Genomic DNA, 18544 nt, shown 5'->3' with positions numbered 1-18544 from the left:
ATCTTGATAAAGAAGAACACATTACATGGTATATCATTAAAAAATAGCACAATGCATTACATTTACTTAAATTCATATTAAATGATAATCACAGTGTTTATGCACTGATATTTTAACATTCATTACGTTGACCACAAAATTTTCAGGATTTTTTAAAAGAAATTCTTCATACAAATCCTCGATATAAGCCCCAGGATAAAATCTATATGAACGCTGACATATTTATTAAGTATAGATAATATTCATATACATTTATCATAAATGCATAATAAAGTAATATAGTATACAATATGTTTCATTGATAATACAAGCATGATATATAGTATACTAGTACTATAGAAACGGTAAATAGTGCCAATCCTTACTTTAATTATATACATATACGATTTTACATATTAGCTTTATAAGGACCACTGATTTGTAGACAGGGCTTGCAGATACTAGGCATGGACTTATTAGTGTATGGATATGTAAAAGGTGATTTTACAAATTTCAACCAAATATTTAATGCAAAAACACAGTCCCATTGGGAATCAAGTCGTATTTACTTTGACAACATCGTCAATTCTACGCACATAATTAAAGGCATTATTAGCGGCTATTCAGCCGGAGTTTTACTATTTAAATCAAATTAAAGAATTAATTAATTGTAATTCCATTACATAGTAATACCCAAGGGACCTGGGAGATCATTGTAGGTGAAGGATTATACAAATCCTTAATATTTATCTGAATTGGGGGTAAAATCCAATTAGGTTAATTATAAGGTCAATTGCTCTTTATATCACAATGATATTACATGTAGTGTAATATTTAAAACATGTCCTGGATGAACTCCTTGAGTTTGGTCGGGTGCTCTGAGTTATAATAGATGTTGTAATGTTTATACTTGACAGGTACCACTTTTTCCTACAAGTGAAGCGAGACATACTAGAGGGAAGGCTGGTTTGTCCCCCCAGTACCGCTGCTCTGCTGGCTAGTTACGCAGTCCAATGTAAGTATCATCAACTGATTCCTGTGACCTTCAAAAGTCAAAGGTCAAAGACAGACTAGTCCACCATCTAAATAAACACTTTTCGTGTTTAAAGATAGATTTAAGTTAAAAAGTACAGAAAAAATTCCACTTAAAGATTAAACATGCAGGTGTTGTAAGATGTAAAAAAAAAAAAAAAAAGAAAACGAAAATGCGTTTACTGAATAACTAGAGACATTATGATTGGTTTGTCTATTACAGCTCTTGAATAGCTAGAAACATTATGATTGGTTTGTCTATTACAGCTATAACTAGATCGAGACATTATGATTGGTTTGTCTATTACAGCTATAACTAGATCGAGACATTATGATTGGTTTGTCTATTACAGCTATTGAATAGCTAGAAACATTATGATTGGTTTGTCTATTACAGCTATAACTAGATCGAGACATTATGATTGGTTTGTCTATTACAGCTATAACTAGATCGAGACATTATGATTGGTTTGTCTATTACAGCTATAACTAGATCGAGACATTATGATTGGTTTGTCTATTACAGCTATAACTAGATCGAGACATTATGATTGGTTTGTCTATTACAGCTATAACTAGATCGAGACATTATGATTGGTTTGTCTATTACAGCTATAACTAGATCGAGACATTACAGCTATAACTAGATACATTATGATTGGTTTGTCTATTACAGCTATAACTAGAGACATTATGATTGGTTTGTCTATTACAGCTATAACTAGAAACATTATGATTGGTTTGTCTATTACAGCTATAACTAGAGACATTATGATTGGTTTGTCTATTACAGCTATAACTAGAAACATTATGATTGGTTTGTCTATTACAGCTATAACTAGAGACATTATGATTGGTTTGTCTATTACAGCTAAAATAGAGACATTATGATTGGTTTGTCTATTACAGCTATTGAATAGCTTATGATTGGTTTGTCTATTACAGCTATAACTAGAGACATTATGATTGGTTTGTCTATTACAGCTATAACTAGAGACATTATGATTGGTTTGTCTATTACAGCTAAAATAGAGACATTATGATTGGTTTGTCTATTACAGCTATAACTAGAGACATTATGATTGGTTTGTCTATTACAGCTGAGCTTGGAGATTATAATCCAGAAGAACATCGGGACAACTACCTCACTGAATACCGATTTCTCCCCACACAGACGGAGGAGTTTGAGAAACAAGTGTCTGAACAACACATACAGCACAGGTATTGCTCCTCACGTGTCGGTATAGGACGACAAAAGTAGGGCAAATATCCTAACATGGATACAAAATTGGAATCAAAATATGATTCATGATAAATTAATCAATCTTAATCGTTATAGCTGTTGTGTAGTATTTAGTACTTACATATTTTCTGCTCTTTAGATAGAAAGTATGTACCCCTGTAATGCTGAAAAATTGAATAATGAAGAAACAAATTTTCTGTTGCCTCACAAAAAAACGAGAAAAAAAAAAGGTTCAGATAATTGCTGTTATGGAGTGTATGATATCGGCTCTGGAATACTATCAATTGTTTTTATCCATTAGTTGTTTCCCATTAGGGATTATAATCAAATTGATGAAGAATGTGTATCACACAATTGTCACCCATTAGAACCACCTGCACGTATATATTTATGCTTTATTTTATAGTATGAGTTGTCTCCCTTTAGGGACCAGATCCGAGTTGATCGACAATACCTTACATTTACATTTCTGCGCTTGAAAAAATGTCCTCCTTTTGTATTTACTGGCATGAGTTATCTCCCTTAAGGGCCAGAGTTGAGACTCTGGCTGGAATTTGTATTTCTTAATCACATGAGTTACCTCCCTTTAGGGGCCAGACTCCGGCTGATGCTGAGTACAACTACCTGGACAAGGCAAAACGTCTGGAAATGTATGGAGTTGATCTCCACAATGCACGGGTAAGTTAAGGCTGATCATCGCACCCTGCTGCCTGTCACCTTCTTCTCTTGCTTGTGTTTTGTGCGTGTGAGTTACGGCTGTGAAAGTTGTGTGTTTTACAGAGCTATCTCTGTATCTCTGGGGTATCACAAATTTAGAGGTCAAGCGATAGGTGATTTGTGTCTTCAGCTTCTGATAGTATTCAGGAAGAGTCGACGGATGTTTTAGGAACAGAGGTTATCACAGTATAATAAAATGTACATTTTCCCCGCCATTTTTCTGGTAATTTCAGAATTTTTTTTAAGTCAATTAAAAGTGAATGATTGTTGCCTGAACTTTAGAATGTTGATTTGTGTTTGTGTAGATGTGTTGAAGAAATCTTTTCTTATTTTCAACTGAATGTGTAAAAAAAATGTTTTGATTTTTTTTTCTTCAACTTTTCCTTTTTGTGAACAATAATATGTCAAAGTAATGTTGAAATATTCCAGATGCTTATGTGCTTGCTTTTGTAAAACATTGTCGATAATGGTGTTAGAAATTTTATTAAAGTCTTAATTTAAAGCATTCTTGTTTTTGACATTTTACAAGATTTGGATGAATTTTGGTTTTTGAAGTATTATCATTTTATCTAGAGTATGTGTGAGCTTTTCGCTGTACTTTTGTATATTTCTTGTTGGATTTGCACTTTGTACTTACAGTATTAAATTATTTTCTTTTTCAAATTGCTTTTTTTAACAACGTTAAAATAAATGATTAATATTCAAAAATGTTTACTCCATATTTTATGCAGCTGATTTTGTCTTTTTTTTTACAATACAACTGAGTTTACAGTCACACTAATTAAACAAGATTTCCTTTGATAATTGAGATATTTTGACTCTGTATTAGGTACATCAGGAACATTATCAACGTTTATGTTGTATGTTAACTGTAAAGCTAAATGTCTTTACTTGGTACTATTATAAAAAGCTGCATGAAATAGAGTATGATTTTTGAATTTTGTGACATGTCTTTTATAACCCTGAGAATTTATCTCGGGATAAGTTTTGAGAATCGTGATTCCTGTATAATTCTGTCTCCCTGAACAGTCAGCTTTTCTTACTTTTATCACTTTTTCTGTTTTGTACTTTTCGGATAAGTAAAAAAACTGAATTATCTCCCTTGGTGCAGATCTCTCTTACTTTGATTCTTGCTTTGATGGTGACATTTCGGCTTGATCTACTTAGTTGTAGTTTTACTGGTGATGGTATACTGTACATATACATCTTGCTGAAATATGATAAAATAATATATATCTAACTGTCTTCATCTTTTCCCTCTCATTGATATACATTTCAACTATAATATTTCTTTATTTTTTTAGTGAGATATGTTTTTATATGTAATATTGGAATATTAAATTTCCATCAGATTTTTGTGATCTGAGATAAAAGTACCAATATTGTTATTTATATCAGTCTAAAATTGTGAATTGTCAAAATTTGTATAATTAGACGGAAATTTAGTGCATTTTATTATTTTCAGAAGAAAAATAATGAAGTTCCTTATTGTGTAAGAAAATAAGAATATTGAAATTCATGTGAAGGGAGATAATTCATGTTTTCATTTTCTTGCAGTCTATGTCCATGATGACGGGTGAAATAGAACAGGAACCCGCGTTCAATATAGTCAGTATCATTTAGCACTACAACAGCTAACCTCTAACATCTAATGCAATCTAGCTAGGTTATACAGGGATAATATAGAGCACATCATGTCCACTAACTTTCCAAATATCAGTAACATTAATATCAAGTAAGCTCCCGAAACTTTTCATTGAAAAGAGAAAAACAGTAGATCTCTACAACAGCTATATACTTCCTATGTGGTGGGATAACAGGAGTTTGGATAATCTAAGATTCTAATAGGTGGCATTCTGATAAGTGGTGTTTTACCAAGTTCAAAAACTTTTGTACCAAAACTTTTATAATCAGTAAGTTTTGTCTGCTTTTTGAATTGGTAATTAATATTTTCAATTGATTTTTTTGCTATTATTTATGAATTTTTAATGTAAGCTAAAACTAAAAAATATAATGTGGTTGTGTTTGTGAAAAAAAACCCCACAAAATCTGACTTTTGGAAAGGTATTGGACAGACTGTCTAAATGTATGTATAGATATAATTAACTGGTACAACATGTTATCATAGGTGTAGAGGAAGTCACAGCATGTTCAGGATATTGATGTAATGTGGACATATCCGTAGGATACAAATATTTACCAATTCAGCATCAATCCTCATCACAATTTACCCGTAATTCAATTGAATGGATTTTAAACCATAATGAGAGAAACAAAAAAATTCTGAATTAATGTCCTTATATAGTCATTACATTAATATACTTAAATATTGATGAATGTGTCCACATCTGATGTGTAAATGTTGTATATCTGTTGTGTGGTTTTATTTGACTAACCAATTTGCTTTATATATATAGCCACAATCATTGTCTGCAATTACCAGATGTATATATAAACTAATATTAATATTTTTGTAAAATACATGTATATTAACTTGATAAAATTTACATGTATAGAATTGATATTAGCATGCATATGGTTATACATGATTGTAAAAAGTTTGTCTCATAGATATAGTTAACGTTCTCATACCATATCTAGTAGTTAACATTTTCATACTGTTTTAACGGTTTCAAAGTCAAATTTGCTTTAGAAAATGATTATATGAAATTTGGCAATGGTTAAGTCTGCTTTAAAAGAAAGCATGATAAGACCAACAATAAAAACTGGTGAAATTCACTTAAATGGAAATTGAAAAAATAAAAATAGATAAAAGAACGAAAGAAAAATTGAGTAGTGTTTTCCTGGCCTATATAACTGGGTGCGACTCATTCCTAGTGCATATTAGCTTTATTTTTAGCTCACCTGCCCGAAGGGCAAGTGAGCTTATGCCATGGTGCGGCGTCCGTCGTCCGGCCGTCCGTCCGGCCGTCCGTCCGGCGTCAACTTTTTCATTTAAACAACTTCTTCTCAATAACCAAGAGGCCCAGGAACTTCATATTGGGCCTGTAGCATGCTGGGGTGAAGGGCTACCAAGTTTGTTCAAATGAATGACATTGACCTTCATTCAAGGTCACATGGGTCAAATAGGCTATAATCTTCAAACAACTTCTTCTCAATAACCAAGAGGCCCAGGGACTTGGTATTGGGCCTGTAGCATGCTGGGATGAAGGGCTACTAAGTTTGTTCAAATAAATGACCTTGACCATCATTCAAGGTCACATGGGTCAAATAGGCTATAATCTTCAAACGACTTCTTCTCTATAACCAAGAGGCCCAGGGACTTGATATTGGGCCTGTAGCATGCTGGGGTGAAGGGCTACCAAGTTTGTTAAAATAAATGACCTTGACCTTCATTCAAGGTCACATGGGTCAAATAGGCTATAATCTTCAAACGACTTCTTCTCAATAACCAAGAGGCCCAGGGACTAGATATTGGGCCTGTAGCATGCTGGTATGAAGGGCTACCAAGTTTGTTCAAATGAATGACCTTGACCTTCATTCAAGGTCACATGGGTCAAATAGGCTATAATCTTCAAACGACTTCTTCTCAATAACCAGGAGGCCCAGGGACTTGGTATTGGGCCTGTAGCATGCTGGGATGAAGGGCTACCAAGTTTGTTCAAATGAATGACCTTGACCATCATTCAAGGTCACATGGGTCAAATAGGCTATAATCTTCAAACGACTTCTCAATAACCAAGAGGCCCAGGGACTTGATATTGGGCCTGTAGCATGCTGGGGTGAAGGGCTACCAAAGTTGTTAAAATAAATGACCTTGACCTTCATTCAAGGTCACATGGGTCAAATAGGCTATAATCTTCAAACAACTTCTTCTCAATAACCAAGAGGCCCAGGGACTTGATATTGGGCCTGTAGCATGCTGGGGTGAAAGGCTACCAAGTTTGTTCAAATGAATGACCTTGACCTTCATTCAAGGTCACATGGGTCAAATAGGCTATAATCTTCAAACGACTTCTTCTCAATAACCAGGAGGCCCAGGGACTTGGTATTGGGCCTGTAGCATGCTGGGATGAAGGGCTACCAAGTTTGTTCAAATAAATGACCTTGACTATCATTCAAGGTCACATGGGTCAAATAGGCTATAATCTTCAAACGACTTCTTCTCAATAACCAAGAGGCCCAGGGACTTGATATTGGGCCTGTAGCATACTGGGTTGAAAGGCTACCAAGTTTGTTCAAATGAATGACCTTGACCTTCATTCAAGGTCACATGGGTCAAATAGGCTATTATCTTCAAACAACTTCTTCTCAATAACCAAGACGCCCAGGGACTTGATATTGGGCCTGTAGCATACTGGGGTGAAGGGCTACCAAGTTTGTTAAAATAAATGATGTTGACCTACATTCAAGGTCACATGGGTCAAATAGGCTATAATCTTCAAACGACTTCTTCTCAATAACCAAGAGGCCCAGGGACTTGATATTGGGCCTGTAGCATGCTGGGGTGAAGGGCTACCAAGTTTGTTCAAATAGATGACCTTGACCTTCATTCAAGGTCACATGGGTCAAATAGGCTATAATATTTAAACAACTTCTTCTCAATAACCAAGAGGCCCAGGGACTTGATATTGGGCCTGTCTGTAGCTTTAAAAGAAAGCATGATAAGACCAACAATAAAAACTGGTGAAATTCACTTAAATGGAAATTGAAAAAATAAAAATAGATAAAAGAACAAAAGAAAAATTGAATAGTGTTTTCCTGGCCTATATAACTGGGTGCGACTCATTCCTAGTGCATTTTAGCTTTATTTTTCTCAAAAACAAATAAAAAATTCTTAATTGTTTCCATAGGGTAAAACTGTTTAAAAAACACTGAAAAATATAATGGCAAATATTATAGAAAATTGATCAGAAAAAAGGAACAGAATTGGTGTGTTCCATCAGGTTAAGTCAGTATTTATACTGTATTTTAAAACTTGTAAGCATGACACTCATGAAACAATTATTATTAATACATAATTTACATGTAAAATTTCCCTAATTTGATCTATTAAATTTTCCACAAATACCAAGGAAAATCATTGTGATATTGTAGTTATAGAAGGGTAGAAAGTTACAAATGTTAGAGAATGATTATGTCAGCACATTGGTAGTACAACAGACTGGTTAAGGGCCAATTATGAAACTCTTCTCGTATTCAAATTCCAGGCTCAAGTGTATTTTCTAGATCAACATCCTTCAGTAGGATGAGAAAATCCAAGATAGAGGTAGAATATTTCATTGATATGTTAGAATTGCCTACGTGTGAAATATGCATTTAAGACATTTAAAATTGAAGAAATTTCTGGCTTTATAGTTTGGAATTATAAATTTGAGCCAGATTTCTGAATTTGAACACGAGAATCATTTCACAATGGTAAATGGCTGATGATGAAATGTCCAGTTCATCTGTAGTATATATATGTTAAACTTAGTATCTGCCTGTAATGGAAATTGAGTATGATGTGATCATATCTAGAATATAAATGGTGAAAAAACAAGACCAGGCAAGCTTAACTATTCAACTATATAATGAAAATTAACTTGAGTTTGAAATTATATTATGGAACATAAATTTTGTGTTCTTATCTTCTTTTGAGAAACTGATTTTTTTTATTATATGTTTATATTGCTTAGCACAAAGAGGAAACATTTTAATGTGAACTTAGCAAGCTATACTTCACTGTAATCCTGTGTCATGTGCCGTTATTAATGTACCGTAAAATCTGGCTATGTTTTGACCGGCCAAGTTTTGATTATATAGGGTAAAAAAAAAGAAAAAAAAAAGACATTATTTGCAATGAAATCAAAGGATTGTGAAAGTATTAAAGGAAGATTCACCTCTGTATTATGATAGAAAAAAGGAATATTGATAGAAATCATGTTCAGCTGGCAGTAAAGAAGGGTCTCTATATATGAAAGATGTACTGTATTATCTTGCTGTAATCTGTATGTTTGGTTACAGGATCAGAGTAATGTAGATATACAGCTAGGTGTGACCTCTATAGGACTGGTCGTGTTCCAGAATAACGTCAAAATCAACACATTCCCATGGTGAGTGAAATACCTGTCCGTTATACAACTTCTCTAGGGGCGCTCCCGGTGGAGGTTTTATACAACTCCTCTAGGGGCGTCTCCTGGTGGAGGTTTTATACAACTCTTCTAGGGGCGTCTCCCGGTGGAGGTTTTATACAACTCTCCTAGGGGCGTCTCCCGGTGGAGGTTTTATACAACTCCTCTAGGGGAGTCTCCCGGTGGAGGTTTTATACAACTCTCCTAGGGGCATCTCCCGGTGGAGGGTTTATACAACTCTCCTAGGGGCGTCTCCCGGTGGAGGTTTTATACAACTCCTCTAGGGGCGTCTCCCGGTGGAGGGTTTATACAACTCTCCTAGGGGCGTCTCCCGGTGGAGGTTTTATACAACTCTCCTAGGGGCGTCTCCCGGTGGAGGTTTTATACAACTCTCCTAGGGGCGTCTCCCGGTGGAGGTTTTATACAACTCTCCTAGGGGCGTCTCCCTGTGGAGGTTTTATACAACTCTCCTAGGGGCGTCTCCCGGTGGAGGTTTTATACAACTCTCCTAGGGGCGTCTCCCGGTGGAGGTTTTATACAACTCCTCTAGGGGCGTCTCCCGGTGGAGGTTTTATACAACTCTCCTAGGGGCGTCTCCCGGTGGAGGTTTTATACAACTCCTCGAGGGTCGTCTCCCGGTGGAGGTTTTATACAACTCTCCTAGGGGCGTCTCCCGGTGGAGGGTTTATACAACTCTCCTAGGGGCGTCTCCCGGTGGAGGTTTTATACAACTCTCCTAGGGGCGTCTCCCGGTGGAGGTTTTATACAACTCCTCTAGGGGCGTCTCCCGGTGGAGGTTTTATACAACTCCTCTAGGGGCGTCTCCCGGTGGAGGTTTTATACAACTCCTCTAGGGGCGTCTCCTGGTGGAGGTTTCATACAACTCTCCTAGGGGCGTCTCCCGGTGGAGGTTTTATACAACTCTCCTAGGGGCGTCTCCCGGTGGAGGTTTTATACAACTCTCCTAGGGGCGTCTCCCGGTGGAGGTTTTATACAACTCTCCTAGGGGCGTCTCCCGGTGGAGGTTTTAAACAACTCCTCTAGGGGCGTCTCCCGGTGGAGGTTTTATACAACTCTCCTAGGGGCGTCTCCCGGTGGAGGTTTTATACAACTCTCCTAGGGGCGTCTCCCGGTGGAGGTTTTATACAACTCTCCTAGGGGCGTCTCCCGGTGGAGGTTTTATACAACTCCTCTAGGGGCGTCTCCTGGTGGAGGTTTTATACAACTCTCCTAGGGGTGTCTCCCGGTGGAGGTTTTATACAACTCCTCTAGGGGCGTCTCCTGGTGGAGGTTTTATACAACTCTCCTAGGGGTGTCTCCCGGTGGAGGTTTTATACAACTCCTCTAGGGGCGTCTCCCGGTGGAGGTTTTATACAACTCTCCTAGGGGCGTCTCCCGGTGGAGGTTTTATACAACTCCTCTAGGGGCGTCTCCCGGTGGAGGTTTTATACAACTCTCCTAGGGGCGTCTCCCGGTGGAGGTTTTATACAACTCCTCTAGGGGCGTCTCCTGGTGGAGGTTTTATACAACTCTCCTAGGGGTGTCTCCCGGTGGAGGTTTTATACAACTCCTCTAGGGGCGTCTCCCGGTGGAGGTTTTATACAACTCTCCTAGGGGTGTCTCCCGGTGGAGGTTTTATACAACTCCTCTAGGGGCGTCTCCCGGTGGAGGTTTTATACAACTCTCCTAGGGGCGTCTCCCGGTGGAGGTTTTATACAACTCCTCTAGGGGCGTCTCCCGGTGGAGGTTTTATACAACTCTCCTAGGGGCGTCTCCCGGTGGAGGTTTTATACAACTCCTCTAGGGGCGTCTCCCGGTGGAGGTTTTATACAACTCCTCTAGGGGCGTCTCCCGGTGGAGGTTTTATACAACTCTCCTAGGAGCGTCTCCCGGTGGAGGTTTTATACAACTCTCCTAGGGGCGTCTCCCGGTGGAGGTTTTATACAACTCCTCTAGGGGCGTCTCCTGGTGGAGGTTTTATACAACTCTCCTAGGGGCGTCTCCCGGTGGAGGTTTTATACAACTCCTCTAGGGGCGTCTCCCGGTGGAGGTTTTATACAACTCCTCTAGGGGCGTCTCCCGGTGGAGGTTTTATACAACTCCTCTAGGGACGTCTCCTGGTGGAGGTTTTATACAACTCTCCTAGGGGCGTCTCCCGGTGGAGGTTTTATACAACTCTCCTAGGGGCGTCTCCCGGTGGAGGTTTTATACAACTCTCCTAGGGGAGTCTCCCGGTGGAGGTTTTATACAACTCCTCTAGGGGAGTCTCCCGGTGGAGGTTTTATACAACTCCTCTAGGGGCGTCTCCCGGTGGAGGTTTTATACAACTCTCCTAGGGGCGTCTCCCGGTGGAGGTTTTATACAACTCCTCTAGGGGCGTCTCCCGGTGGAGGTTTATACAACTCTCCTAGGGGCGTCTCCCTATGGAAGTTTTGTCTATGGGCAAAAGAGAATATTTATCTGAAGTATACTCATGTTTGGTAATAAGTTTGTCAGTATATACCTATATTGCTGTTCATTAAAAATGCTACCAATGCCTACTATAAGCCCACCCCTACTCTTGAGTCAAAGTTGATATGATGGTCCTCAGGATTTATTACAAGTTATGAAAAAAAAAACACGAGGAGGTCAAAGTGTTGAGAAAAAAACATGAGGAGGTCAAAGTGTCAAAATATTCATTAAAATGAAGGTAGACACTGAATTAAAAAAAAATTTGAATCTGTACATTGAAATTGTCCATGAAATGTGAACCTCACGTCACCACCCTACAACCAAAGATCAGTGTCTGAGTCGTCAGACCACAGTTTTTAATCATGTGCCCTTTTCTTATATTTTGTGGTTTTGTTTTTAAACTATTAAGCTATAAGTAAGCTTGAAATTTATATGTAATTTGTTACATATCAAATATATCATTGCATGTATATAATGGATGTTAACTTTAAAAATCTGTTGACTTGGTTTTCAAATTGATCTTTTAGCATTTCTATGAAAAATATTTTATAAAAAATTGAAGGATTCCATGCAATTTTGTGTGATCTGTCTGATTGCAAATGACCACATTGTTTTGTTTTTTCAGGGCAAAAATAGTAAAAATATCCTTTAAAAGGAAGCAGTTTTTTATACAGCTTCGACGAGAAGTGGTAAGTTACTGGTTGTCTTGACGTCATTTTAAAAGTAAACCAAAAATTATCTTCAGACTTCATTTCTTTTGAAGCTAGAGATGAAGGTGCAAAATTTAGGACAATTTTTATTTTATTGAGTCTTTTGAAGAAGTGATATTTTTTTTGTATTTATGTTTCTAGAAAATGCCCAGCTTATTTTTGAAAATGGCAAAACTATGACTGATTTGTGTCACAAATAATTCTGAATGCTGAACTTTAATATGATGATATATTTGGTTATGAACAATCTTCATTTTTCTGTCACAGAACGACGCTGTAGAAAACTTGATAGGGTTTAACATGGTGAGCTATCGATCTTGTAAAAACTTATGGAAGTCTTGTGTGGAACATCACACGTTTTTCCGGCTTTATGTTCCGAATCCTCCTACCAAGAAAATTTTCTCTATTGGATCGAAAGTTCCGATACAGGTAAGACATTTATCATAGGTGGGTATCTGTGTTAATGTGTTCAAACACTCAGCAGAACTTTTGCAGTGGTTTTATTTTAATTTCCTCAAAAATTTATTTCTTTAATTGAATATTCTTACAATCGTCCTTGAGAGATGATACATACAGATGATAAGTTTTCGTGAATGTAAATAAGTTGTAAAATGAAGTTAAAACTTGATTTAAATAATTTTATGATTATCTCCCTTCGGTTGTAAAAGGAAAATCTGGGATTTTTTTTATAAATAGCTATGTTCAACTAATTTCAAGTTTCATATAACTGTAGGTATTGTATTCTAACAGAAAAATGTATTATAGCACAAACATCACACACACACACTAGATATGTCACTACTGTAACGGGTGACCTGGTTTTGATAATTCTGTTTACAAGCTTTAATGGTGGTTTGACTTGTGTAATTATTTATACTGATCATACTTAGTATTGTAATAGTTATAACAGGCACTGGATGTACTCAATACTAGCCAGGATTAACATCAATACATTAAATGATGAATATTGATATTTTTGTGGTTCTCGAAGAAAGTTTCTTAAATTTGAATGTAAATTGACGAAAATGTAATCAGGATGAACTGAATTTTAATTCAACAATTTTTATGGAAAGTATGCCATGTAAGAATGATTTATCTCCCTTAGTTTATAATTGTCGATTTTGAACATTTCATACAGACTGATTCTTTTTCTTTATTTCTAATCAAGGCTTGAAATTGTGGTTAGAAATTTTGACAGGAAAAATAAGATTGAAATTAAAAAGGAATTTCAAAAACAAGCAAAACGAAATACATTTGAAAGTACTTTTAAAATGTTATTTAAAAAAAAAAAAGAGGCAACCAGCTGAAAGTGATCACTGGTACAGTACATACATTGATTGCTGTTAAAATCCTTTATATACATGTATTAGAATGTGTAGATTTCTTATGAAATTTTTAATCAAGAAAAATTGTGATAAAAATAGATTGATCATGGGTTTTTGAAAATATTGAGTTTTTTGTCATAATGAAATAGGAGAAAAAAAATGTGTGGATTTATCATGACATATTCAGAAAATTGAGAATTGTTTATCTGTAATCTGTAATGAATGGTTGACTCCTACAGTATATTACCTTCTGTTTCTGCATGCTAGTTGCGCAGTTCGAACAGTATACATGTCTGCATGTAGGATTGTACATCATGTTTTCGTTAACTGTACATGCCCGTGTTTGCTCAGCTTCCTGTTCAATTAAACTTCAACATCTGATATAAAATATTTAAAAAAATTCTAAAATCAAATATTCAAATATTGATGCACACAGACAATAGAATTATCAATACATGTATTTCAATTTGCATAACATGAGCAGCAATATAATCTCATTTAGCAAAATAAATCTGCTTGTCTGCTATCATGAAAGTTTCTTGTCATCCCATTAATTTATATAAAAATTGATATATAAATAACTTTATAATTTATTTTTATGAAATTAAGTTTTAGAAGAAGGTATGTACAATTATGTTTTTTGTAAAAAAGAAAGAGAAGTTTGAAATTATAATCAGAATGCTACAAGAATGAAAAAGATGAAAGCTTGGTACTTCACACAGGAATATACATATTAATCAGGTATCTGTACGACATGTTTTAGCGGTGAAAATAACACTTGAGGGATATTATAAACTGTTTTGAAATGTGATATTTAGACAGAAAATTGAAAGGAGCCTCGTAGAAATATTGTTTTTAAGGAATACTAACCCAAAAATAACTTTTGGTTTGGGATTTTATGATTACACAGACTTCATACATTTAGAGTTTAATCTTTTGAATCATTACAACAAAATAAGTCTTTGGAGATCATTTTCATCTGTTTATCTTTTGTTTGCTTAAATTTGAAAGTCTTTTTTTTTTTATTAAGTTAATTTTTCGCTTTCACTGAATTAACGTTTGTTTAAATCATGCGAAACAATTTGAAAATTGATCTCCACTGCTGTGAAATCTGTAGTGATTGATTTCAGTCTCTCAAAATATATTTATTTGGTTTTGGTATTTTAATTAAATTTTCTCTATAACAAACACAGAATTTGCAATGGATTCCTTTCACTAAGTTTTCTTGGACTGATTTACTAAACTCAAATCTAAACAAACACCATCCAATTCAAAATGTGATACAAATTTTATACAGGGGAGGTAAATTCGTTTGACTTATACAGAGAATCTGCAATATTGTTAAAATTGAATTCTCATGTCAATGTTCTGGAGGAATGCATGCCCAGTTTGGTGTTTAATTAAATAATTGGTTTTAAATACATTTCTATTTTATATTATTGAAGTTCATTTGAAGTTTTTGAATATCACATTTTGAAAATTGGACAAATAATAACATGAGATTTGACATGGAGCTTTGCAAGCTGATTTGATCATCCTGTGTGACCTGTTTCACCCAATCATACATACCAGGCATCTGAATTCAAAATCAGGCTAGGTATGCCCTGAAACTGTCCCCTTCTTCCCCGTTCCTAAAACACATCCCCGATAGTTGTGTCCGTATAACAAAAAGTGAGTAAAATTTCCAGGAAAAAATTGACACCAAAACTAAATGAAGATCTATTTCCAGTGGAAAAACAGAGTTCCAGACATTGGAAGAAAGCAAGCGGCGAACTAAACTGGATCGTTCATTTTCCAGGTGAGAGCCTTATGACAGGAGAAAGAGGAAGTTTCCTGTCCTGAACTTTCAGTCTAGCTACTCACATGTTATGTGTATCTAGCCAATCCCCGCTCTGCATCGTGTAGATGGTATCAAACATTTACTGAAATTATTGTGCATTTATTAGATTCTTCATTTACATGTTAAAAATCTTAACTAGTTTTTTTTTTTTTTTTTATTGTTTATTGATGTAAAAGAAAAAAGAATATTAGCTTATTGTCTTCAAGCTAACTCTAAAAGAAATTTCATATGCCATTTTAACATACTAGTTTTAGCTGTGTGAGAATGAATCTGAATGCTGTTTGATTGGTTACTGGAATCTTAAATGCTTTCTGATTGGTCAAAATATTTCAGAATGCTGTCTGGTTTGCATAGATTGCCTTCTGAATTCATTTTGATTTGCATGACGTATATATATTCCATTTATTGTATGAATGAATGAATTATTTTTTTTACTATTAGGATCATCGGATTTTTTCGGTAATATATAGTTGTTATTCAATAGATTGGATCAGATGTGATTTTTTGTAATTCTTGTTTGTACTGGGGAAGATTACTTCCTGTAGAAATTGGAACCCTGGGATTTATAAATCTCCACATCCTTTACAAATGACCTTTAACTTTTGACCTCTGACCTTAAACTAGTAGGATTTGGTGTACCTGTGTATATTTCTGGGGATGTGTCAGTTTCCTCCGTGAACAATTTTTATTTTTCTTCTCTCTCTCTCTCTTTCTTGACATAAGAATGTTGTCCTTATGTAATATTTTTCAATTATGTTGACAGAATCAAAGATATATAAGATAAGAAAATGTTTGTAAATGGATGGAATAACATTATCTTTATAACAGGAAATTAACATTGGTTCATTATGACGTGACAATGATTTTGATGTCATAAATGCAATATTGACTCGATGTTACTGAAAATAGAAACATCAGCTCATTATCTTAAACTTAATATTAAAAAAAAAAATATACCAATCAAGCTAAAGAGTAATTTGTATCGTAGGTAGCAGCCGTAATCTTCCAGAATGACATGTAAATTTTATTTGATGGGATTTAGTAAAACAACATGACTGCTGAAGGTACAATTGACTAGTTTGGAGACAAAGAAGGAGAAGAATATTAAACATGGATAAATCATAATTTAAAAAAAAAAAAAGAAAAAAAAAGATTTTTTTTGTACATGTCATTTAAGACGACAACAAACACCCAGTATCAAACGTTGAATGTGTCAGTCCCATTTTCCACTGTCATTGGATGTGTTTTTGTGCATGTAAAATAAATGTTTTATATATTTCTGGTTCAGATCTAAAACATTCCTGTTATTGGTACAGTAGCTGTTTTTCATAAGACAGCAATTTCCGATAATTTCCATGCTTTGATCTAGACTAACTCGTGAATCAAACTAAATGTTTTCGTAGTTGATGTTCAGATGCCTGGTGTATACCCATACGTAGTTATAGTATTGTAAAACTTGTAGTACATGTCTTAAATACACTCAGACTTACAGCATTGCAATTTTTGGACTGTTTTTCTGGTGAATGTTATATATTTTATTTGTTCACCTCTCTTTGTTTCAGTTTATGGTATTGTTAATAGTTTTGTATATAATCAGTTTTGCTTGCTTCAGAATTGACTAACCTTTTCTTGTATTGACCCCTTTGTTTAACCTTTTGACCTTTCTCATCAACCAATCATGAACCTTCACATCCACACACCTATTCACAATACACAGCATTTCTTCCTGGTGAAGTTGATGACCTATGCACCTCATTTAGAATTTTTGTTCATGTATCAACATTTTTTGTAGAAATGGGTCAAATGCATGTACAAGAGAATATCATTGCATTAAGATATGACATCAAAAGTTGAATTTTACATAAGAAATACTTACTCTTATGGTATGGACATGTTTATTTAGAAAACTTGATACTCACTAATTATGTCCTATATCAATATAAATTTAAGCTTAATGAATAAAAAATTAAGAGGAAATTCAGCTGTTGATAAAATTATTTCCTGTGAGGAATCATTTAATGTTTCTATTTATAGTTTATCGCTTTCAGAAATAGTAAATTATCAATTAACCATAGAAGGAAATTGACAATGGGTGGTTCTGTTTCAGGAAGGAAGGATTAAAACAAAAAGGATAGTTTTGTTTGATATGTAAACTGAAATAAGGATCCCTTTCTTGACTAGGTCGCCAAGTAAAAAGTTTGCTCGACGGACAGTAGGAGGACATACAACAAAAGTGATTATGGAAGAAAGGAACTTTATAGATGGACATCGGAATATCCCTAAATCACAGACGTTCTCGGGTCTTAGTAGTGATGGTTCACGAACAATTCCTGCAGGTGGCAACCATTCCTTCAATAGATACGACAGTGTCAATAACCAAATGCGGGCAACATTACCGCACGACTACAAAGTTGGATCATCAGCACGTGGATCTGTGCATTCGGAAAAATCGGACGAGTAAGTAATAAAGGTGGCAGTTATCTCCCCTTTTTACAGTGTTTCAGTAGTGGTTATTGGTTGTAGGGGATATTCTTGTTTAGCTGAATGTATTGATGGATTGAGAGATCTGCCCAAGGTAAGTGGTATTTTATACATTTCTTTCTACAGGTTCTACCGGAAGAATATGACAACAAAATCGGATAGCAGGAAATGTTCAATATTGTTGGCTTTAAATCTGTTCTTTCTTTGTCAAGCAAATTTAACTCTTTGCCTGCTGCGAAACCTGTGTTCTTTTTAACATAATGTCCTTAAAAAAAAAAAGAACAAAAAAGAACAAAAAAACTTTCCATAATTAAAAGTTTAGTGTCAAAATTTGGGAAGAGTTTATTGTAGACCATAATAGATTTACTATTTCAGATTACTATTGTACTATGACCAATAGGGCTTATTTGTGAGCAATGGCATGTTTGCAGACAACTATGATGTAATATCCTACTCCTAACGCAGTGGAGGACAACAAGCATTTCTATATAAGAGAAAAATTAAAAAAAAATTGTGAACATATGAATATTTGGACTAAGACCTCATGAATAAAAATAAATAAACACAAAACTAAATAAATCATCACTAGTTTCTTATTTTAGATAGCTTTCATCTTTGATTCTATGTGAATTAGGTTATAGAAATAGTGAGTAGGGAGGAATAGGCTCATAGTAAACAAAAACTGCCACGTT

At 35.2% G+C, this 18544-nt stretch overlaps 1 protein-coding gene across 1 annotated transcript in view; it reads left to right on the top strand.

Moving 5' to 3' along the window:
- The window catches only part of LOC117344147 (tyrosine-protein phosphatase non-receptor type 4-like), an 85880-nt gene extending 68048 nt beyond the window's left edge, over positions 1-17832 (top strand). Inside the window, 9 exon segments of the mRNA XM_033906800.1 lie at positions 897-994; positions 2112-2232; positions 2845-2932; positions 8939-9027; positions 12122-12185; positions 12474-12620; positions 12622-12635; positions 15261-15329; positions 17553-17832. Of these exon segments, the coding sequence (XP_033762691.1) occupies positions 897-994; positions 2112-2232; positions 2845-2932; positions 8939-9027; positions 12122-12185; positions 12474-12620; positions 12622-12635; positions 15261-15329; positions 17553-17832 (970 nt within the window).
- Positions 17833-18544: the final 712 nt, after the last annotated feature.

This window comes from Pecten maximus, chromosome 15, assembly GCF_902652985.1.
Source record: "Pecten maximus chromosome 15, xPecMax1.1, whole genome shotgun sequence".
Classification (NCBI taxonomy): Eukaryota; Metazoa; Mollusca; class Bivalvia; order Pectinida; family Pectinidae; genus Pecten; species Pecten maximus.
This window is presented reverse-complemented; position numbering and strand designations above follow the sequence as displayed.